Source organism: Sciurus carolinensis, chromosome 2 (assembly GCF_902686445.1).
Source record: "Sciurus carolinensis chromosome 2, mSciCar1.2, whole genome shotgun sequence".
Lineage (NCBI taxonomy): Eukaryota > Metazoa > Chordata > Mammalia > Rodentia > Sciuridae > Sciurus > Sciurus carolinensis.
Genome location: NC_062214.1, coordinates 5,415,695 through 5,438,404, shown reverse-complemented (window position 1 = coordinate 5,438,404; position 22,710 = coordinate 5,415,695). Strand labels below are relative to the sequence as shown.

General features: G+C 60.2%; 1 protein-coding gene across 1 annotated transcript in view; it reads right to left on the bottom strand.

Annotated features, from left to right (window-relative positions):
- Positions 1-4,046: 4,046 nt before the first annotated feature.
- Positions 4,047-22,710, bottom strand: part of Bmp7 (bone morphogenetic protein 7) — a 71,467-nt gene continuing 52,803 nt past the window's right edge. Inside the window, exons 4-7 of the mRNA XM_047541703.1 lie at positions 15,018-15,215; positions 9,392-9,468; positions 8,026-8,136; positions 4,047-5,871 (exon numbers count right to left, since the gene is read on the bottom strand). Coding sequence (XP_047397659.1) covers positions 5,722-5,871; positions 8,026-8,136; positions 9,392-9,468; positions 15,018-15,215 — 536 coding nt within the window. The 3' untranslated portion in view covers positions 4,047-5,721. The remainder of the gene's footprint in view (positions 5,872-8,025; positions 8,137-9,391; positions 9,469-15,017; positions 15,216-22,710) is intronic.

Genomic DNA, 22,710 nt, shown 5'->3' with positions numbered 1-22,710 from the left:
ACTGGCGGGTCTGACCTCATCAGGTGAGCCCCTGAGCAAGGCTGCTGTGTGGCGAGGGCCGAGGAGCAGGCCCACCTTCAGAGCTGAAGGAGCCCTGGCTGATGCCCTCAGGAAAAGGGGGACCTCCATCTTACAAGCACAAGAAACGAGCTGGTCCAAAACCTGACCAGCTTGGAAGAGGCTCCGCACTGCAGAGGAGGACACGGTACCACAGTTTTCTTTCAACTGGGAGCTGCTGGGCAAAGAACCCAGCCAGGTCACACCTGGACTCCTGTCCATGGGCTCCTAGGACAGCGGTGGGCGATGGCGATGAAAGCCCCTGAATTTGCCGTCATTATTACACGGCACAGAAAACTAGCCTAGATAGCTAAAGACGAAAGTCCAGAACCCACAGATTCTGGTGGCAGTAGGATCCTGACCTGGCTTTTGGCTGTGTACACTGCCACCCAGGATAAGTGCTTATAGTTCCCAGGTTTTCTTGTAGCTCAGAGTGACCACATGACTGCATTTTTGCTAATGAGAGCTGAGCGGGCCTTTTGTGTCTGATCTTCGGGATGGTTACCAAGGCAGCATACAGCTTAAAAATAAACATGATGGCAAGCACTCCAGCAGCCTTCTTGGACCATGAGGTACAGAGTGAGGATGAAACCATGAATTAAGGTAGCACAGCAAAAAGATAAGAAGAACCTAAACCCTTGACGGCACAGGACAGCTCCACCCTGACCTTGGAGGCTGACCTTCAGGCTTCTTGTGAGGGAGAGGTTTTGTCTTCTTCAAGCTACTAATATTTTAGGTTATGTCCAGCTAATCTTAAACATCCCTAATAAGGGTGGGGACCATACCCATCTCACAGATGAGGAAACTGAGGCACAGGATAGGTAGTGGTTTGCCCAGGAGGAGGGCTTGTGGCTAACTCGGGAACGGGGCGGGCTCTGTGCTGGGCGGGGCGGTGCTCCCTGGGCACACTGCTCTTGCTCTGCAGCCTGAGAAGCTCCTACATCTTGATGAATTTCTCTAAGAAGGTGGCAGGTGTCTTTCCCAGAGGAAGTGAGTGCCGTCCTCTCAGCTGCTGGGTGACACCTCCCGCGCCACACCCTGGGCAGAGAGGCCTGAGTGCTCCCCCACTCCCAGCCTCCGCAGAACTGCCTCCAAAGGGGAGGGCGGGATCCAAGTGGGGCAAGATGGGATTAGGATGCCGCTTCCTCCAGGAAGCCCTCCAGGGCCTCTACCCCGCCCCCATCATGCCATCCCTGGCCTTGGCACTTCGTGTGGTGCTCAGCACCTCACATGAAGCCAGAGGCCCTCCGTGGCCCCAGGACCCGTACCCGGCCTCATTCCTGCCTCTCCCCTCAGGGGCAGATGCTCTGCCCTTGGGCCACTGTCCCCTTCACAGGCCACTCCATCCCCAGGGGCCTCCTGGGAGTGGCTCCCGGCGCAGGGCCCGACGTGGCTGCGGTCAGGTTGGCGTCTCCACCACGCACAGGACACCAGGGCCCGGCCAGGGTGCCGCTAGGGGACCACAAAAATATCTTAATGTCCTTTAAAATCAGAAGAAAAGAAACGCATATAACCCAACCTGGTTTGTATTCGTCTTTATGCCGACGGGTCGACGTGTCGTAAGGTAGAATTCTTCTTTTATTTTTATGGAGGAGGGCCCAACAGCACACTGCCGCCGTGTGCTCTCTGGGTTGCCCGAGAGCAGCTTCCTGCCTGCAGACCCGTCCCACTGCCCCAGCGGCACCTGGGCAGGAGCCGGCGAGGAGCCGCACTCCCCGCGAGCAGCCCAGCTCCTCCCGCACAGCTGGCCAGGTCCCCGCTCCCCGCCCAGCTCTAGGGCTGCACCACCAGCAGGCGGGCGGAAGCCGGGGGGGGGGGGGGGGGCAGGGGCGGGGCCTGGGAGAGTGACCTGTGCCCTCACCGCAGTGGGTGGTCGGTGCCTCCAAAACAGGTGTGTCCACCCCTGAGCCCTGGAACCTGTGCGTGTGACCCCACCTGGGAAAAAGGTCTTTGCAGATGTGACAGTTACGAATCTGGAGATGAGATGACCCGGGATTGTCTGGGAGGATCCTGGGTCCCATGACCGGTGTCCTTACCAGAGACAGAGAGCAGACAGGAAGAGGGCCATGCGGAGGCCGAGACGGTGGCACCGCCACCAGCCAGGAGCCCACCGAGGCTGGAAGAGACGGGGAGGCCCCCGAGAGCCTCAGAGGAAGCACAGCCGGGGTGCGCCTCCACTTTGGACATCTGGCCTCCAGAACTGCAAGAATAAATATTTGCTTTAAGTCATCAGTTTGTAGAAATTTGTTATGGCAGCCCCAGGTCACCCCAGGAAACACACGGTCACCTTCTCCAACAGATCTGGAGAGAGGAGACTCAAATGTCCACGAGAGAAGCTCCTACCCAGCAGGCCGATGGTCCCTGCCAACACCCCCAGTGCCCAGCAAAGTCCATGCAGTGTGATCACCAGGCACGGGTGGCAGAGGGGAGGGACTGCAAACGGGCAAGGTCCATGGGGTGGCAGGTTGGGCCATCGCCCCAGCCCTGGGAAAGCAGGGGTTCGGGTCCTGCCACACAGGCTGGAAGCGGGAGGGAGACCCAGGTCCCGAGCATGGTCCAGACTCAGCCTGGACTCAGACTGACACTCAGGGCTGAGAAGGACATTGGAGGGTTGGAGCTGGGGGTCAGGAACCCCCACTTTCCAGAGCAGCCCGAGGGGATCCCGACTCAGGAGAGCACAGGGGGCCAGTTACTAGCTGGGGGACTTGGGACAAATTCCATCCCCTCTCTGCCCCACCAGCAGGACTCAGAGGAGAGATAAGGAAAGAATCCAAGAGGAAGATGCTCAGGGAGACGGGCTCGCTCCAGGGCTGCCCAGGGCCGGAGCAGGCCAGGCACTGAGCGGAGGTGCTGGCCCTCCAGCAGCTCTACCCCTCTGTCACTTTCCTGCTTTACGGGGACGTGGGTGCAAATAAATTTGTGTCTGCCATTTTTAAAATGGCCACTGGCCCTCGCCCCTTGGTGAGGGGGACCCTATCGAGTGGTGGGGACTTCAGCCTGGGCTGCCCATCTGCTCGGCCAAGAGCAGCCATGCGGGAAGGGCCCAGGGTGGTCACATCTGCCGATTGCTCAAGAGAAGCCAGATGAATGGATTTTTTTTTCACCCCAAACTTCTGATTTTCAAAAACCCGTTGGCAATGAATTCACATTTTTAGAAACGTGTAAACAGAAAGCAGGGGACGAGGCCCGTCTGCGAAGCTGCATCGGGGCCTCCGCCTGCGACTCTGTCTTCGGCCTGGAAAACAGAACAAAAGCTAAACTGCGCATCAGGACAATGTCAAGAGGGTTTGGAAATCACAGGGGCTGGAACTTGTTAGGAGCTTGGTCTGAGGCAACAGGGGAAGAGAGAGAGCAGCGTGTCCAGGCAGCGGGCTGAGAGGCTGGATCCTCAGGTGCCCGTAGTGCAGATTCGAGGAGAGAAGGCAGCCACGGTCGGCTCCCCACCCTGGTGCTGAGTGCCACTCGGGGAACAGCCCGGCACAGGGCATCCCGCTTCACCAGGCCTATGGCCAGGCACCCGCCTCCAGAGTTGGGCTCCATGGCAGCCCCCAGCCTGACCGAGGGACACAGCCCGGGCCACGCCGGCCCCGGGGCCAGTGGGGCTTTGGAGTTTTGGGTGTGTGCCCCCCTTCTCTCTTGTGCCTCTGTTTTATTGGGATGACTGAATCTTTCAACTATGTTAGCAGTAAACACAGCTCATTTACCCCCTGCCTCTTCGAAACAGCTGCTGACAGCTGAACTGTAATCCGACCAAGGATCTCCGCAGCCCGGCGATCAAATGCATTTGTTGTTTGGTCCCATCTCCGCCCGGAGCCCACGCAGCTGCACCCAATACCGAGCAGCCAGCGCGGCTTTGCCCCCAGGCCTGCAGGGTCAAAGGCGCCCACGGTGAGGCCAGGGCAGGGCGCTCAGCAGCTGGAGAGCGCCCGCCGTCCAGCCCCGGAGCGCGGAGGGAGAGCGGCGCGCACAGACACACACGGGCCCGAGAACCAGAACCAAACGTCTCCTTTTATTACAAATCAAAACCCTTTTTATTTTGTCTTTGTACAGAATTTTCACGGAGGGCAGCCTGCCACAGCCGTGGGTACATCGGTCCAACTGTTAATAAATACTCTTAAATAAGAAAACAACCAGGTCAGAGGCCAGCGTTCACGGTCCTGAACGAGGGCAGGGATGGTTTCAAAAAGAGCTTCAGACGGAAATAAATAATTTCTGTGTCTCGTCACAGCTATTTACAGGTTTAAGTGGACACAGAACGCTAACCAGAGACTGGGAGCGGCGGTGGGTGGGGGAAATCCGACCAAGAGGGGGGACACAAAAGCCCCCACTCTGCCAACCAACAGAACAAATTGTAACAAAAATAATGTTTCCTCATGACCAGGCAGAAAGGGTTGCAGCCCAAGCTACTGAAGAAGAAAACAGAAAAGCAGAGGCCCGAGGTTTCCAGGAGAGACGAGACTGAGCTCCCCACTGGCCAAGGTGCTGCCTCCTTCCTGTAGACACAGGAAACTCTGGCAGAGGGTCAGCTGCCCCCATGGCCTTGCGTTTGCAGCTAGAAGCTGGGTGAACACCACTCTGGGAACCACCGCCAAGGCCAAGGGGGTGTGCACCCAGAACCTCATGAGAGCCTCACCCCGTGGGGATTTGAGCCTGGTCACCCTCCTGCTTGGGGTCGGAGTCGGCGGCCCTGTGCCTCTCCGCCCTCCCACCGGGGTCTCTTGCCTACTTTAAGGAGCCAGTCTGTTTGCAGAGCCCTCTAATAGGGTTAGCAAGTGAAGAGAGGAAGCCACAGTGACCCTGCAGGCCCGGCTTCAGATGCCACCAGAGGGGAGCTTGGGGTCCTGCTCAGAGGAGGAGCGTGCCCTGCTTCTTGACCTCAGGCTGCAGCCCGAGTTCTGCCCTACTTCTGTTCTAGCCCGTCTGCGACTGCACGCTGGTCTCCTTGCAGGGAAAGCCTGTCCCCACGTCCATTCCTGCCCCAGCATACCTTCTCGGACCAACACGCCCGCCTTGTGGGCACATGGCCCTTCCCTCCGGGCTGTTTGGGCAGGTCCAGGTAAACACAGGCCCCTGCAGCCTCAGACTGAGACAGGAATGGAACTGGGGACCTCCTGCCCTCCGGTGGCCACACTGCTGTTTACGAATCAACCAAGAAACGGGGATGGATTGTTCAGGAAAATATATCTGTAACATCCCGGCCATTTTCATTCATTGGCTTTATTGTGACATTTGTTACAGGACCTTCCCCGCCAGTTTTCCTTCAGCTCAGCCACACGGGTCCGCCCCTGGCCACACCCTTCCTCCCTGCAAGGTGGCCTTGCTGATGGTCTCCCGTTGCCTCCAGAGCCGGCGAGTCAGTGCATGGGGGACACCGCACAGCCAATGACAGCGACCGAGATTTTCCTCGAAGAGATGTTTCCTGTTAGGTTTTGCCTCAGTGGCTTCAAGGACCTTGTCCACAGGATGCTGCCAGTGCGAAATGGACCCCCAGCCATTTGACACTCAAACCCTGAAACTCCTCCAGCCTCCAGCTAAAGGGGAAGGGACGGTCTCAAAACAGGCAGCTGGCCTGTTGGCGCCCAGCCAAGGCCGGTGGTGAGACACTGGGCAGGGTGACACCTGGATCCAGACAAACACGGCCCAAGGGTCAGCTTCCAGCAGGGGTTAGTGGCAGCCGCAGGCCCGGACCACCATGTTTCTGTATTTCTTCAGGATGACGTTGGAGCTATCATCGAAGTAGAGGACGGAGATGGCGTTCAGCTGGGTGGGGGCGCAGCAGGGCTTGGGCACCGTGTCCGGGTTGATGAAGTGAACCTGCAACACACCCAGCGTGGACCGTGGTGAGAGGCGGGCCTGGCCCCCACCTTTCCCTAGGGGACATCAGCTGCCCAGGCAAGATGACCTGGGTGACATGGACCAAGAAGACCCTGACCTAAGCATGTTGCATGCACTCACTCAGTTCTGGGACTGTCCCTGTGTTGCGGGTGAGGGGACCAGGGACCAGGGCACAGGGCGTCCTCACAGGCACCGCAGGCATAAAGGAGCAGGCTGATGAGATGCCTGGGGCCAGGTCAGCTGTGCCAAGGGGCTGACCGGCCACTGCGGCTGCTTTCTCTGGCCTGTGGGCACCATGACCTGTGCAGAGCACAGGCTAGAAGAGGAGCAAGACAAACCCACCTGCCCACAGAGACCACATGAACGCCGTGACCAGCCAAGTAGGCAGGAGCAGGCCCCAGGGCACAGAGGGGCCAAGGCAAAGGGAAGGGAGAGGCTGCCACTCAACCCAAGCTGACCAGGACCAGGACCACAGGGTGTGCCCAGTGCTCAAGACAGGTCACAGATGGAGCTGTTCTGCTTTGTCTTTAATGGAAGGTTCTGGAGCAGTTGCACAGTAGGGGTGCTAAGCAAACAGGAGCCCGGGCCTCTGCTCGCAGCCTCCAGGCTGGGACCTGACGTGGCTTCCTACATCCTTGAGGATGGGCCGTGAGCATCCTCCTCCTCCCCCCGCACTGTGAATGATTTTAAAAGCAAACCCAGACATGGGCTGGCTTCCTCCATGCGCCTCCCACCCGGACTCCCTGAGGGCCAGCAGTCGCCCCTTCCAAGCGTCATCACGCTGTCACTCGGGACAGTCTGAAGCACTCTGGTGAGAGGCTGACTGAGGCCACCAGGACCGTCCCCAGGGCCGTGAAGGGAGGCCTGGAAGAGCTCATGGATGTGCTCCTGGCGCAGGGGTGACATGCCCAACACCAACAGGGTCCTCAGGGCAGGGCCTCCATGGGATGCTGACTCCCTGGAGCAGGACGCGGGCCCAGGCCAGCTAAGGACCTTCAATCCAGAGGACTTTGGAGTTTACAGTCAGGGAAGGAGAGGCTTTGGAAAACCAATGCTTTGAAAACAATTTTTTTAAAGATAGCCTTTTCCCCCAGGGGACCAGATGAAGGGAACAGAAAGCCGTTCTCCAGGCCCGAACGTGGAGGGCAAGACAGGAGAGAGAGGCCGATCACTGGATGAGCACGAAGCCCTGGATCGGGCAGGGACCAGCATGGAGGGAGCAGCCCGGGTGGTGGGCTGGGTCACCAGCAGCTGTCAGGAACAGCCCCGCTAACCTCGGTGGCAGGGGCCAGATAACCGAGGTCCCTACACCTGGGATTCCAAGCTGAAGAACAAAGTCCCCACCTCTGACCACTCTTGTTATTTTGGGTAGAGTAGCAATGATGGCATCCTCTGAGCGTCTCTGTGTGCTGGGCACTGAGCTGTGAGCTTTGACCCCATCAGCATGCCAAATCTTCCCAGTGACCCCGTGGATGAACTTAACTTGCCCGGGGCTTCCCTAGCTCTCTACTGCACTACCCTCTTTGCCATCTTCCTGGCAAGCTTCTCCCTCTGAAATTTCTCCATCTGTCTACTGAACTGTCTTCCCCACTGGAAAATGAAGCCCAGGGGCCAGGGACCCCTCTGGGCTAATCCTGCAGCGCCCCTGGCACCTGGCACGTTGTCTACACACTCTAGACACTGGATACGACACAGACGGTTGAATGACAGCCTCTCCAAGTTCAGAGCTGGGAGAGGAATCCAGGAGCTCACTCAGGCTGACCCATTCCCAGGGACGCCGGGAGAGCAGGGACCCTGAAGGCAAGTCTGTCCCGCGGAATAGCACAGCCATCTGACGCCCAAGAGCATGGTCCAGACTGACAGGCAGCACCAGGCACAGCGAGGGCGCCTGGTACCGTACGAGCTCATGAATCTGCTTTACTGTTAACATGAGAAGAAATCAGGGAATTTCACAGCCAGAGACCATGATCGTTGACGCCAATGGAGTCACAAAATACAATTCCTAGTATCTTTTCATGGAGCCAGGGGCCCACGGAAGCGGCAGCGTGGCCCTGGGCAGACGGCTACTCAGCTCCAACTTGGCGGCAGCCCGCACCCCAGCTGACCACCCACTGGACGCGCCCAGGCACCCACCAGCGTCTGCACGATGGCGTGGTTGGTGGCGTTCATGTAGGAGTTGAGGGGGAAGGCGCACTCCCCCTCGCAGTAGTAAGCCGCGTAGCCTTCGGGGGCGATGATCCAGTCCTGCGGGAGAGAAGAGCAGGGGGCAGTGGCTGGCCACCTCAGAACCACGCCCACAACCTGAGTGGCAAGGCCCTGCCCCCACGTGGACACCCTCCTCCTGCGGGCTGTGGCCAGACGGCCGGGGCTCAGGGCTCTGCCACTCCCCAAAGAGCAGGGTCCCATGAGGCAGGAGAAACAAAAGCAGCCGGGAGCCCCAGAGAAGGACGTGAGGAGTCACCGCAGGGGAGGCCGAGCCCAGAACAGACACACCCGCGACTGCATCTCCTGGACAGGAGACGGCACAGCAGAGAGGACTCTGGTGTTGGAGACTCCAGGGGAACCGACCCTGCCCCTCCCAGGTGATGACCTGTGGCCTTAGCCAGAGCTCCACGCGGTGCACCTGCCTGGAGACCAGAGACCTGCCCTGCTGGGGGAAGGGGCCCAGCAGCACGCACCACCTGCCCGCACGGCTCTGGGCAGCACGCGCCACGCTGGCCTCTGGGGCCTGTCCCAACAGTCCAGGCACCCCCCCCCCCACGGACTCTAGGGGCACAGACTCTTCCAGCAGAGGCCCTTGGAGTTCAGATGCTGCTCTTGGAACATGGACGCTGTCACTAGTCCCAAGGAGAGACTCACGGTGGGTGCCCAGCGAGGTGCGTGCACCTTACCCTGTGGGTACCTGGGCACAATCCCTGTGGAAGAGTCTGGACTATCCCATCAAAGTACAAGCTCCCCATGGGCAGAACAACGTCATGAGTTGCCCCGTGATCTTGGGTCAGTGCGCTGAGCTCCGTGGGACAGACACATGACCAGGTTCCTAGCTGCTTCTCAGCACCCACAGCAGGCCCAGGGGCCATGGACGCTCAGTGCCCATGAGGTGAGTGTCCATCAGGACTTGCAGCAGACACCCATCAGACTGCAGGACCCCCACTCCTTGCCTAGGTTCATCCTTGTGCCCCGCTCCCTTCATCTGAGTGGTTCCAGAGCGAGGTGAAGGGAACCCCCCTCCAGGCAAGCAGCAGGATTCCCAACGTGGCCACGTGACAGAGAATGGCGTCCCAGGGAGGGAAGGAGGTGCGCCAGGACCAGGAGGCTCAGAGTTCAGCGCTGGGGCTCCGGGATCTGGTTTGAGGCCCACTTTTCTGCTGTGGGTTTCATGGGGCGTCCCCATATCCCTGGCTAGGCCACGTGACACCCAGAGCCCTAACGGCAAAGAAGAGCTTCGTGGCTCCTGCCGGGGAGCACAGGGGCACAGGGACGGCGGCGGAGCCCTTACCTGCCAGCCCAGGTCGCGGAAGCTCACGTACAGCTCGTGCTTCTTGCAGGCCTGCCTCTGGTCACTGCTGCTGTTCTCTGCGGGGACGAGGTGCAGGAGCAGAAGCCAGGGAGGAAAAACACAGGCTCAAGTCCCCTCCGTGCGAGGCAGCGGGGCATGATCGCTGGAGCTGGGGGCAGCTGGGAGGCCTGGCTCACTCGCCCGCCCAGCGCCCCTCCTCTCCCTCGCTGCTCAGCCAGCCCCCTCCGGACACCGGCTTCCTTTATGCCCAGCACGTTGGAATGCTGGCATTTGCCTGGAGCCCACAGGGGGTCCTGCTTCGAGGGTCACGTCAACCGTGCTGCCTCAAGTGAGGCCAGAGCACCCCGAGACGCTCTTCCAGGGGGACAAAGGTGCACAGAAGGACCTGGAACCACCACACCCCCAGGAAGGGGACAGCAGCCCAAGCTGCTGACCGCAGGACACACACCACTGCGGGTCCTGTGGGGAGCAGAAACGGTGCCCTGGGGCTTCCCGGGAGAGGAAGCTGGTCAGCCTCTGGTCCGGCCGGGCACTCAGCACTGCTGCAGACCCGCTGCGCCTCTCGCACACACTGGCTCCTGTGGCCTCCTCCACGGCAGCTGAAGCGCCTTCTCCTTAACCACGACCTGTCTTTCCTCCACCCGAAACTTTCTATCACACCCAGAGTGACGTCCACCTTCCTTTCCTGGAAGGCCGGGGTGGCCCTGCTCCTGAACCCCCAGCCGCGGGCTGCTCCTTCCCAGGTCCCTGCGCTCAGCCGCTTCTCACAGCCCGAAGCTCCCCCGGGTCCTCAGGTCTGGTTCCTACTCATATCCTCGTCTTGGCTCCAACGTCACCTCCTTGAAGAGGCCTTGGGAAGCGACCGCTGGATGCCCAAAGCCTTGAGTCCACACTGCACAGTGAAGGAGGGCCAAAACCTCAGCCTCGCTCACTCCTCAGATGCTGTCGGGTCCGAGTGCCCCGGTGGGCAAGGTGGCCTGGAGAACGTCTCACAGGACAGAGGGAAGGCCCAGGAGGTGACGGAGAGCTTGCTGTGCTGCCTGACCCGAGGTCACAGGGCTCAGGTGCTTGTGTCCCCCACGGCCTCTCACAGACCCAGTGTGGCCCTCCTGGGAGACATGGCACTACCCGCATGGCCACCGCCCCTCCCAGGGACTGGTTGGGAGCCCCAGGCCTGCGCTCGCCACCAGAGGCAGGCACTGTTCGGGGAAGGGCAAGGACCTCCGCTCAGACCGTGGGCCTGGGGGCGTATGAAAGGGTGTCCTCCGTCCTGCGGAGGATGCCCACGTTCTTTCTCCCGTTGCTTGGCAACAAAAGAATAATGAGGCCCCAGTGGCTCTGGGTGGCCAGAGCCTGAGATGGCAGGGCAGAACCGCCAGAGCCAGGGCTTCGCTGCCACTGCTGAGCCTCTGGATCAGAACCTCGCCTCGGTTCTGTGGGCAGCACACATTCTACGGTTGGCAAGCCCGGACGTGGGTTTCTGAATCTCAGCAGATCATCCCACCCGGTCCCGCCAGCACAGGCTCATCCCACGGCAGGCAGGTGGTCAGCTGGAGCCCCGGCGGAGGCCCTGGAGGTGCTGGCTCTCCCTGCCCCTGGCTGCAGCGGGCACCTCCGCGGCCAGGCCAGCTGCCCGAGTGTTCACAACAGTCAGCCAGGCCTCTTCCACAGAGGGGTCGTACCATGCTCCTGGCCTACCCGAGGGAAACTCAAAATGCACACAGGCACGCCGTTCAACCAGAGGGTGGGGGTGCGTCCCACAAACCAGTGACGGGCCAGGAGGGTGTCTGACGGAGAGGGACCCCCGCACCGGCTCCCCATCCAAGGGAATTCCAGGTTGGTGAGAAGTGGCACGGGGCCAGGCTGCCACTAAAGCACAAAGGTCGCGCTCCGATGCCCTGGGAGGAGGGCCCAGGAGCTGGAGGGGGCCTCCCCTCGCTGCGTGGAAATCTCGGACAGCCCGCAGGCAGCTCCCCCACCCCGTCTCCTCCTCACTCTTCCCTGGCAGGGAGCATCCTGCAAGCCGGGGACATTGCCCGCTGCTTGGTGTCCTCAGTACGGGAAGACCCTGAGCTGACGAGAGGGCTCAGTGGCACGGCAGACCAACTACGTCTGCCAGGAGCAGAGAAGGGTCCATCGGCCCCAGGGCCACCTCCCCAACCCCGCTGAAAGCCACGCAGCGATGTTCAGGTCAGTGTTCAAGCCCCAGGCCCAACAGGGGGTTGTGGACCTGCTATGGGGGTGGACACTGGCTCTGCCATCAGGGACCCCAGACACCCGTTCTGCACTTCTGGGCTCTTGGGATCCTCAATGTCCCCAGAGAAAGTGCTGGAATTCCTGTGTCTCACGAGGACCTCGTAGCAGAGAAGCAAGGGACTGGAGAAGCGAGGCTCCCAGGCCCTGGTCCTCCAGGCCGTCCCACGCGCCCGCACGGCAGAGCGGGAGGCAGCAAGCAGCCAGCAAGTCACGACCAGTGCTCAGACCCAGCTGCCACCCCCACGGGTCGGCTGGTGGAGACGGCTCATCTCCAGGGCGTTGGGCCCAAGCGGGGCGAGGGACCCAGGTCCTCCACCCCAAGCACGCCATCTGAAGAGCCGTTGGGGCCCGGGCGGGGCCTGCAGGCAGGCGGCAGGCTGCAGCCTGTGTCCCCCACCCCCACACCGAGGCTGCACGCCTGAGAGAGAGGGTGCAGCCTGCGTGGCCCCGGAGCAGGGTTCCCGGCCTGTCGCGTCACGTGAGGGAGCAACGCCAAGGCACGGGCACACACGCCGAGCAGGCGGGAGCGGGCTTCCTAAGCGGGGTGGGGCCAGACCCGGGTGGTGGTTTATTTTTAATTAAACTTCCAGGCCGTGTTTAGCAGAACTTAAAACAGGGCCAGGGGGTTGAAATTCACAGGAAGGAGGGAGGAGCAGGAGGCACAGCTGCCACGTGGAGGTGAGGGTCCAGCGGGAGGACAGGTGTGGGAGGCCAGGACCTCGAGGCCTCGTTCCCAACGCGCCCCGACAGGGCTCCAGGGCAGAGCCTGCTGGGATGGAATTCACCAGTGCTTCCAGCTGGGGGGTTTGTGGAAGCCTCTGCCAAGCCCCCAGACGCTGAGCCGAAGCCATGCCCACCACTCACCATCGTCAGAGTGGCCAGATCCATCTCCCTCCCCACTGCACACAGCGAGCTCCTGGGCTGCATTTCAAATCTGAGAAGCAGCACAGGGAAGGACACACACCTGCCACAGCCACACAGCCACAGGTGCCGGGGGACCTCGCACACGAGCCCTGGAGCTGCAGGCCTGTGGCCTACGGCACACCTGGGAACAGCTGGCCTGGTCAGAGCCCCCAGCTCACTGCCCAGGGGACGGCTTCCCTGCACCCAGCATGGACCTGAGTCCCAAGTCACTGTCCCCCTCTGTGGGCCTCTCACCGCGCAAGGAGAGTGACATCCACCTCCCCCCATCTCGAATTAGCTCCGGGGCAGCCCTTGCTGAGCTTCGTGCTGAACCCCAGCCTCGAGGGCCCGGCACAGAGGAGGCCCCCATATGAAGGAAGGGATCAGGTGGCCTTTGATTTAGGGAATCACAGACCCTTTCAAGAAGCCTATAAAAGGTTCCACCCGCCAGAAACAAGTCCAAGCAAAACCCTGCACACACTCTGCAGCCACATGGGCCACTGGCGTCCACCTGGGGTCAGGAAGCCCTGCTCTCAAAAATGCCTCCGGTCCCAGCAGGCTGCCTCCCCTGGGCCCCGCCAGGTGAGGCAGGAGAGGCTGTGGGCAGCGTGAGGTGGGTCGGGGGGTCCTGCCGCCCCAGGCCCAGGGGGACACCCAGCTCGTCAGCAGAGGCCACTTGGACAGCCACAGCCAGCGCCTTCCCACCCCTGGTGCGCACCACCACACAGCGGCTCCAGACCAACAGACTGCTCATGTCCTTCAGCTCGGGAGCTCAAGTCCAGCACGGGCCTGCCAGGTAAAGTCTGAGTGTCGCAGGCGGCCTGCCTTCTAGGGGCTCTGGGGACAGTCCATCTCCACCTTATCCAGCTTCTGGAGATCACCTGCTCTTCCTGGCTCAGGTCCCCTCGTCCCCAGGGCCAGCAGTATCCACCTGTCCTCACCTCTGCCCACAGGAGGAAAGGTCCCCCTTAAAGGACTCGCAGACTGCAGTTCACTAAGCCACCAGGATAAGCCAGGGTCATCCCCCCACCAAGGCCAGCTGACAGCGATTCAAGGGGTCTCCACTCTCCTGCCCTATTCCCGTGTCAGTGAAGACAGACGTCAAGGGGCCGTTACCTCTCACCACAGCCCCCTGGGGAGTCGGAGAAAGAGCAGCAGGTCACCTGGAAAGAGGGTGGGACGGGGGTTTCTTCCAGCCACAACCTGGGACCCTAGGATCTGGGTGGCCGTCGCCAGTCCCCTGGAAACCGTCTGCTGGCGACGTTAGCTGACTTCCTTTCAGTCTGGGAGGTTACGAAGGCTCATCTCCCACCAGCACGGGCACCGCTCCAGGGCAGGGGAGCATGAGGTGGGCTGGCCACGGTCTCCACAGGCCCCTAACTCAAGATCAAGGTGCAACATCCTGATCCCAGCAACCCAGGCCACCAGGCGCCATCCGTGACCCACTCTCCAGTCAGCCTGGGGGGACAGGGACCACGTGCCAGTCAGCCACGGTCCCAAAGCCCCAGACAAGGCCAGGCTTGTGTATGGCCTCAGCGAATGCCTGGTGAATTGTCAAAAAACTCAAGGGGACTATTGAGGGCACCAAGCTCATCCAGGTCAGGCAGGTATCTCCAGGGGACATGGGTCCAGTGTAATGGACAGCCAGTCTGCTCCTGGGGTTCGAATTCCAGCACAGCCACTTACTCTGTGCCCTTACTTAACATCTCTGAGCCCATTTATCTCTCTGTAGAATAGGAAGCCACCTATCTCTAAAACACTCTAAAACTGCCAAAAGCTGTCCCACCCTACGGTGATGACCTAAATGCTGCCACCCCCAGCCATTTCCTTTGGGGATGCCTTACATTCAGTACTTCTACTAATCTTTGTCTTTCTTTCAGTGAAGATATTACCTCTATTTTTAATTTTTTTCATAGTAATGAAAGATTTCCAACAAACCTAAAAGTATACCAAATAACATTCAAAAACACTTTCTGCCCCTATTTTTTTAAGTCATCGAATCACTTTAAAAAAAATCAAAATTTTTTAAGTAACCAATATTTTTCATTTCAGAAAACAAAATGAAAGATGCAGTAAATGAAACAAAATGAAAACAAAATGAAAGATACAGTCTTCCTCCGCGTCCCCTCCCCTCCCAGGGCGCCACCTCCCCAGGGAGCACCCTGCGCCTGCTGCCGGTCTTCCCAGGTGGCCTTCCCCTAAGGAGGAATTCCCACAATCTGCATCTTGACGTGCTAAAGTTTTTCTATTTGCATTTCGAAACTGACTTATTGGCTTTATTAATAACCAGCTGGCCGGCTCCAGGCAGGCAGGCATTGGGGTCTGTGCCTGCTGGGTCTGCCCCCAGCCATCCCTGGGGCACCCACGCTGGCTTGGAGTGGTTCCTGGGCTGGGCTCCGTGGGCCCCCTGGGGTCCTGGGGTCCATGTGACCCGCGCTGGGCGTACCTGCCACGCTGGCCATCCTCAGCGCTTCTTGGTTCTTGGGCGTCTTGGAGCGGTTCTGGCTGCGCTGCTTCCCCCCAGTAGACCGGATGCTGCGGAGGTGGACCTCGGTGGCCTTGAAGAAGGCCACCATGAAGGGCTGCTTGTGCTGCGGCCCGTGCCGTCCAATCAGGCCCGCCAGCTTGGGGTTGATGCTCTGCCCTAGGGAGGAACAGCCAGACGCACGCCGGTGGGTACCGGGAGGACGCGAGCTGCTCGCGCTGCCCTGCCGTCCACAGGCATCAGGGCTCCTCCACCCGGCACGTCCGGCAGCAGTTCACCACGGCCAGGGACCGTCCTATCAGCCTGGAAACAGCTTTGAGCAAAGAGAAAATGCCCTTCCCCGACCTCACACTGGGGAGGCGGCCAGCAGGCACCTGGGCGCTGAGTGGGGTCAGCGGGTGTGGAGGAGAGCAGGCGGGGGGTTGGGGGGGCGGCGAGCCGGCCGCGGTCGGCAGAGGGCCCCATACCGGCGGCACCCCAGTCCACTCTCGTTGCCAAGGCCGAAATTGGTCAGGTGGTCAACCTGATGTGGAAGGGGCACTCCTGCTCGGTGCCAAGGAGGGTAGGCACCTCCACCAACAGCCCTAACGGCTGCAGAGGGACCGTCAAGCGGAGATCTGAGGACCACCAGGAGGAGAGCCCGCCAAGGCTCTGTCTGGAGCTGGCAGCTGTCTAGAGGTGGGCGGGACAGCCGGGGGGGCAGCGGGCAGGGTTGGCACTAGCAAGGTCCTGTGAGCAACAGCAAGGCTTGGCCTCAGCGGTCCACCGGGTCGACCAGAGGTCCCGTCAGAGCCTCAGGATGTGACTATTTGGAAATAGGGTGTTTGAAGACGTGATTCCAGAAAAAGCCAGACTGCCAAGGTGGGCCTCCATCCAGCCTCGGCTGCCCTCCTAGGAAGGCCAGGTAAAGACAGGGGCACGGGCACACCAGGAGGAAAACGGGCCTGAACGCCAGACCCCCGGGAGCCCCTGCATCGGCAGGAGCTCGGCAAAGGTTCGCTCGGGCCGTAGGTGGGGTCCACAGGAGACAGCGTCCCAGGGACAGTGTGTGCTGAATGACCAATGTGAGAGCTGGGCCCACTGAGGAGGGCGACAGCAGAGACTGCACAGGAGTGCCTCAAAGGAAGGACCTGGAAGGGTTGGGCAGGAGGACAGGACACCAGGAGGACACGGGACCAACCAGTGGAGGGAGGGTCCCCATGTCCTGTGCTCTGCCCAAGATTGGACACAGGGCCTGAGCACGGCTGGCAGTCTCTGGGCTCGGACAATGACGAGGCCCTTGGAAATCATAGTTAGTGTCAGCTCTGGGTGGGGTACGTGTTCCAAGGGGGAAAGAAGCATCAGATGTAAACAAAGCCTGTCTGACGTGGGGACAGCCAGGGACTGCTGGGGACAGCTGGGGACAAGGAGTGCTTCCCCCAAGGACACGCAACTTGGAGCCACAATGCAGAACATGAACCAGGTCAGGCTGAAGGAGAATCTGGAATCGTTTTTCTTCCTTCTGCTGCTGGGAATTGAACCCAGGGCACTTTACCACTGAGCTACACCCGAATCCTGTTTATTTATTTCTTGAAATCCTGAGATAGGATCTTAGAAAGTTGCCTCAAACTTTTGATCCTCCTGCCTCAGCCTCATGAGTCACTGGGATTACAGGCTTGTGCCACTGTGCCTGACCCAGCATCAGGACTCTTGAGAACTCTTGACCACCACAGCTAGGATGCCCCCAAGTCAGAGGAGAGGGGTCAAGGCCACAAGAACCACAGCCCCAGAGGGCCCTGGCCTGTCCACATCTGGAATTAACTCCACCTGGAGTTCCCCAGACAGGCCAGGAGTCAAGGAAATCTCTCAAGACCAGATCGGCACCGGAGGGTCGCTTTGCTTTCCAACAGCTCATGTTTAAAGGAGCAGACCCGCTCCGTCTGCCGCAGCCCGGCCTCCACCCCTCTAAGCGCGGGCTTTCCTGCATTCTTGAGCAGGGTTTCCTTGAGTTCATCCACCTATAACTTGAATGATTCTATAAAAGAAACCATTAAAGCTGAGCCCCTGGGAATCGTGCTTCCCCCCTGGAAGGCTTTTAGGGCGAAATAAAAATACTTGACCTGAAAACCTGGTGCTGTTCCAGACACCTTAAGTCCAAGCGCTGGAACAGAGTGCACCACGGCGAGAGGGCCTGGCCAGGGACCCACAGGATCAGTTGAGCAAAGGCGGGACAGGGGACAGAGGAGAGCTGCAAGGGCTTGACACATCACCTGCAGGGCCTTGAGTTCCTCACCTGCAGGAGCCCTGCCCATCTCTCCACCTGGTGACCAACCACTTCATCTAGGCAGCTGAGCAATAATCCGACTCCACCTGGCCTGAAGGGTGGGCCCTGCAGCTTAATAAGAGGCTACTAATCCTCTGGAACAGTCACTGGCTCAGGGATAAATATGTGACCCAATTCAGTCAGCGAATGCAAGAGAAAACATCCCACTCTAACTCTCAGAAGTAATTTTCTCTCTACAAACAGGACTGAGGGAAGAGACATGCATGGAGTCCTAGGACCAGCCACAGGGAGGCCATGTCAACCAAAGCTGACCAAAAGGAGCAGCAAAGAGACAGGGTCTCTCACGACATCACCAAGACATGGGGTCACACCAGAGGCGAATTCGAGTCGGCCAGCAAGATGAACACCCGTCCCTGGTGGTGGAGTCTTGGCTGGTTTTCAGGGCTGTTCTTGTCCCTTTCTCAGTGACTGACAACAGGGGACGTAGGTGCAGGTCCTGCTGGGCCCAATGAGGAGCAGACCCTCAGCAGACGTGGCTGAAAGACACCCGAGCAGAGGTTCACTTGCCTTCAACAAAGACGGACACAGAAAGGAGGCTGGCAACGCCTCACAGAAGCCAACCGGGCAGCGCCCGTGACCCACCGACACTCCTCCAGGGCACAACGCTCCTCCGTACACACCCAGGGAAACTGAGCCCGGGGCACATGACCAGTTGTACGTGAGAGTTCAGAGCAGCGATGCTCACGGAAGCAGGAAGTGGAGACAAACGCCAGGCCCGTGAGGCAGCCAGAGAGAGTGCGCGCTGTGGACAGTGGGCCTGATGACCGTGGGGGCCCTGCTGTGCACTGCAGCAGGGGGTCAGCAGCAGCGCCCCCAGCCGTGAGAACCAAACGCCTTCAGACATTGCACGCGCCCCCTGGGAGGCAAAGGTCCTGGCTGAGAGCCTTCCCTCTGGCGCCTCCCTCTGGCTGTCCGTTTGAGACCTTCCTGCAACCCGCCTCCTCCAGCCTCCAGTGAGACCCATCAGCCTGCATGACGACCAGCTCCGTCCACATGGTGCCAGTCCCGTGCTCTGTCCTCTGCATCGCCCAGGGTTCCCCGCGCTGCGGGTGCCACGATCACTTAGCCATCCGCCTGGTGAGGTCCTGGGGCTCCTTCCAGTTCTGACGATGATCAGAGCCACCCTCTCCTGACTTGCAGTGTGGAGCAGGAGCCATCCCCCATGCCACCCGTTTCCCTCAGCCCCACAGGAGTCTGAAGGGGCCAGGAAGGCGTGTGCCCGGCCCTGGTGGCTCAGGCTGAGTGCAGAGGGCAGGCCCAGAGAGGCAGTGAGGCAGAAGCAGCTGCAGACCCACAGCCACGCCGGGCCCTGGTCCCATTCTCCCTCCTCCACCCTTCCTGCTCACTGGTGACTGGTTCTGGGGTCAGGAACCGCAGGCTTCTAGAAGTGCCTTCCTCCTAAAAGGCAGGCACAGGGGAGATAAATGTCCTTTACCCTGCCCACCAGAGGCTGCCTTTCTCCATCCTTGGGGACATGGAGGCAGCCCTCTCATCGACGGCGCGTGATGTGCCCCAGGACAAACACTAGCACATTTGGGATGATGGCCAGCAGGGACAAGCTTGACTCCAATGACACTCTCGCCCAGGTCAGCAAACCAGCTGCAGGTCACATCCAGTTGCTGCCTGCTTTTCCAAATAAAGTTTTATTGGAATCCTGCCAGTGCACACTGTGTGCACCATGGTCTCTGGCTGCTTTCCCACTGAGGGCAGTGCTGTCAAAGTCTAAACGCCCACCCTGGCACACCACAGAAGAGACCTGCCAGCTCCCTCTCAACCAACCTCAGACCAGTTCACTTCCAGGCTTGTCGAGGAAACCATCCACGTCCCGAGCTAGGACACGCCCGGCTTCCATCATGAGCCTCTAGGTAGAGTCCATTCTCTCCATTACTGGTCCTCAATGAAAATTAAAAAAACACTTACTGGGCGTCTGCTCAGTGCCAGGCACTGGTAAGCAGGGTCCACGTAGGAATTGTGACCCAAGTTCGCAGCAGGCGGGGAAAGGTCACAGAGGGAAGTCTGCTTCGGCCCACTGCACGGCATCGGCAGGCAGAGGTGAGCGCACGCGGGGGTCAGGTGACTGAGCACACTTCACCCCGTCATCCGTCAGTGAGTCCAGGCAGATGTTGGGAGGGGACCCCCCAATCCAGAAAGGATGCCAGGCCTGGCTATGGGGGCCTGTGGGAAGGATCCACCACCGCATGGTGGGAAGGCTGGCAGGGTTGAGCCAGGCGGACACAGGGGTCTAGCAGGGTCCAGCAGGTGCCCCTCAGCCCCACCCACAGGCTGGGCAGTGGCGCGAGAACCAGCAAGCCCGGTCCAGGGCACCAGCAGGCTCTTGGGAGAGATCCCGGAGGGAGGCAGGGAGCACAGTGGGAGCCCCTGGCAGCCCAGCCCGGAGAAGGCAGTCTTGGCTCTCTGTGGTCCCTTTGTTTTCCAGGCCCGAGGCCATCAGCTGCCCCTCTGAGGCCCACAGCACGAGAGTGGTCCTCATTAATGGTGGAAAACACTTTAATTCTGACCACTTCTCTTGATGAGCCACAGCTCCAGTGACAAGTGAGAACACGGGTAACACTGCGACATCTGCTTGGCCCCAGTGACCCACTTCCGTCCTCACCACCGCTGCCCACCCAGCCCTGGAGGACCCATCCCAGCTGCTGGGTCACCAGGCCTCTGTTTTGGCTCCCTCTCCAGCTTTTGGACAAACAGGAAGTGAAGAAATCACAAAGCAACGGCACCTGGGGGCCAGCTGCCCGAGGACGGAGGTCGGCAGCCGGCTTGACGGCACCCAGGCCAGCGGCTCGCCTCCACTTCCTTCCCAGGGCATGCCCGCCAACCCCTCAGCGTCCCTCAGTCGCACCCGGTCACCTCTGCAGTGGTCAAGGAGTGCGACGCACGCGGAGGACAGAGGTCAGGGCAGTGGACAGGCACGTCCAGCTGGAGCACACATCTGAGCCGGCCGACTTCCGGAGGCAGAGCCGGGCGGGAGGAGATGCCACCTGGCCTTGGAGGACATGTGCCACAGCAGGTACTGCAGCAATGGGTCCCTGAGGACGTGGGAGAGGGTGGATGGGCCACCAGACCTCTTCCTGGAGAGGCCGATAGCACCCCCTCCTGCACCTTAGGGGCCAGGACAGGAAGCTGGAGTCCTCCACTCGGGAACCAAGGGGCAGGTGCTTCCACAGCAGACTCTGGAGGTGGAAAGCAGCACCAGGAGAGTGGGCTACTGGCCTGAAAGGGCAGCAGGAAGTCCTCTCAGCAGCATGCAGGACTCCGGGCACACCCTCTCCTGCAGCATGGACCCTTGCTCACTGCCTCCTCGTGGGAGAACGTGAGCCCCGTGACGGCCAAACCTTAGTCTTGTTCAGGCTGTTTGTTGAGTGAATATGCGTGATTCCAACATGAGCCAAGAGGCTGTCAGATACAGCAAGCCGTTGCTAACAACCAGATGTAGCAGCGGAGAGAACCACATTGCTCCCGTCCCAGCATGTGGGGCCGGGAGCCAACGTACATTTAGGGTCCATGAAAATATTTTAATATCCCTTAAAACATAAGACAAAACATGAACTTTGAGTATCAAAGAAAATGTTTTAATGCTTAATTCAGCCAGGATTATATCCATCTTTATATCAACACGGTCATAAAACACACTTTTTAATTTTTTTTAGTGGAAGAGGAGTCCAGGGAAGTCACATGCCGCCCGGACAGTCATCCAGGACGCCAGCCCTGGAGAGGGCTCTTTAAAAGGCTCTTTTCTTCCCAGGGAAGGGGGCAGTGAGGACAGCCAGTAGGACCCAGCATGTGCGGGTACATGTCCAGCTGACCCTGCCGGGCACTGCCCCTTGAGCCCCACCCAAACCTGGCTCCCGGTGACCACATTCCGGTGAAGAGCAAGGAGACCGGAGTGGGACCCTCCAGTCCACCTGGACTGGTCAATTCCTCCACTTTCTCAGCCTCAGTTTCCTGGTTGGCATAATGAGGTGGTAACAACGGGGCTCCCCAGGCAGGGTTAGTGTGAGGACCAAACGAATCGACGGTGATCACAAAAACCACCCAACCTAAGGCCATGGGCACAGAGCCACCCAGGGCTCAGCGGCCTCCAGAGCTCACCCTCTTCCTACTGACCACAGGCACAGCAGCGGCACTGTGTCCAGGGAGCAGACAAAGGGACAGGCAGGGAGAACGCCGGGGGGCCCTGGAGCCACCCGGCCCCCTGCAGCTCGGGCCTGGCTTCTGCACTCCTCCCTGCCCTGACTGGGCTGTGCTCCACTCGCCCTGTCCAGCTCCCGCCGGGGTACAGGACATGGCAGTGGTCACCTCCCCACTCTTCTGTACAGAGGGAAAGACCAACAGAAACCAGTCCTGTTCCTGAGGCGCCACCCTTGGGGGGATGAGGCCGTGCTGCCCGGCCACCTCCGAGGAGAGAGGAGACGCAGGTGCCCGGAAGGTTTACAGGGCTCCCTCCCACGCAGGCGGCACGCTGGCCGGAGCAAAGCCCAGCTGGGACGCGGCGGTGACTAACAGGAGGGCCACAGCTGGAGAAGCGGGAGCAGCACAGGCTTCCTGGGTGGTCCGGAAGGGCACCTCTGGCCCCAGACTCCACCAGGACCAGATGGGCAGGAAGCCAGTGCAATCCCAGCTTTGGGCCTCGAGCCCCTGGTGACCAGGGCTCCCATCAGGGCCAAGAAGCCTTGGGATGCCTGTGTCTCAGGAGGACGGAAGGGGTCTGGCTGGATGGCTACCAGCCACCTGCCCAAGGGATGGGAGGAAGTGGAGACCAAGGGCAGCTGGCCACCAGGGAGCCTCTCCTTCCATGCACAGCAGCCCAGCGGCTGCCGAATGCCACGAGGCTCCTCCCTTCCTGGGTGGGGACCAGGCACAGGTACTACCAGCCCTGGCATGGCCTCTCAGGTTCCCAGCCCCAGCTGCCATCCAAGACAGGGAGGCTCCCAGGTCAAAGTGAAGAAGGTCCCCAGGGCAGGCAGGCACTGTGCTGCTGGCTTAGGCCTGGCACGCAGTAGGTCCACAACCAGCGCTGACTCGTTAGCAGACCCCAGGGCTTTCGGCTGTGTAAGTATCTGATGGAAAGTCATGGACCCAGGACCCAAGTGGAGCCCACATGCCCCAGACACGGGCACAGCCTGCGCCAAGACTCCACTGGGACCAGATGGGCAGGAAGCCAGCGCATCCCAGCAAGGCCCTAAGCTACCCAAGAGACTGATGGGAAAAGGCACACCCTGGGCCCATCCCCAGGGGTCCCACTGGAGGGGACATGTTGGGATGGCTCCTGCTGTGCCTCCAGGAGGTCCTGATCAGCACCCCTGGAGGTCAGCA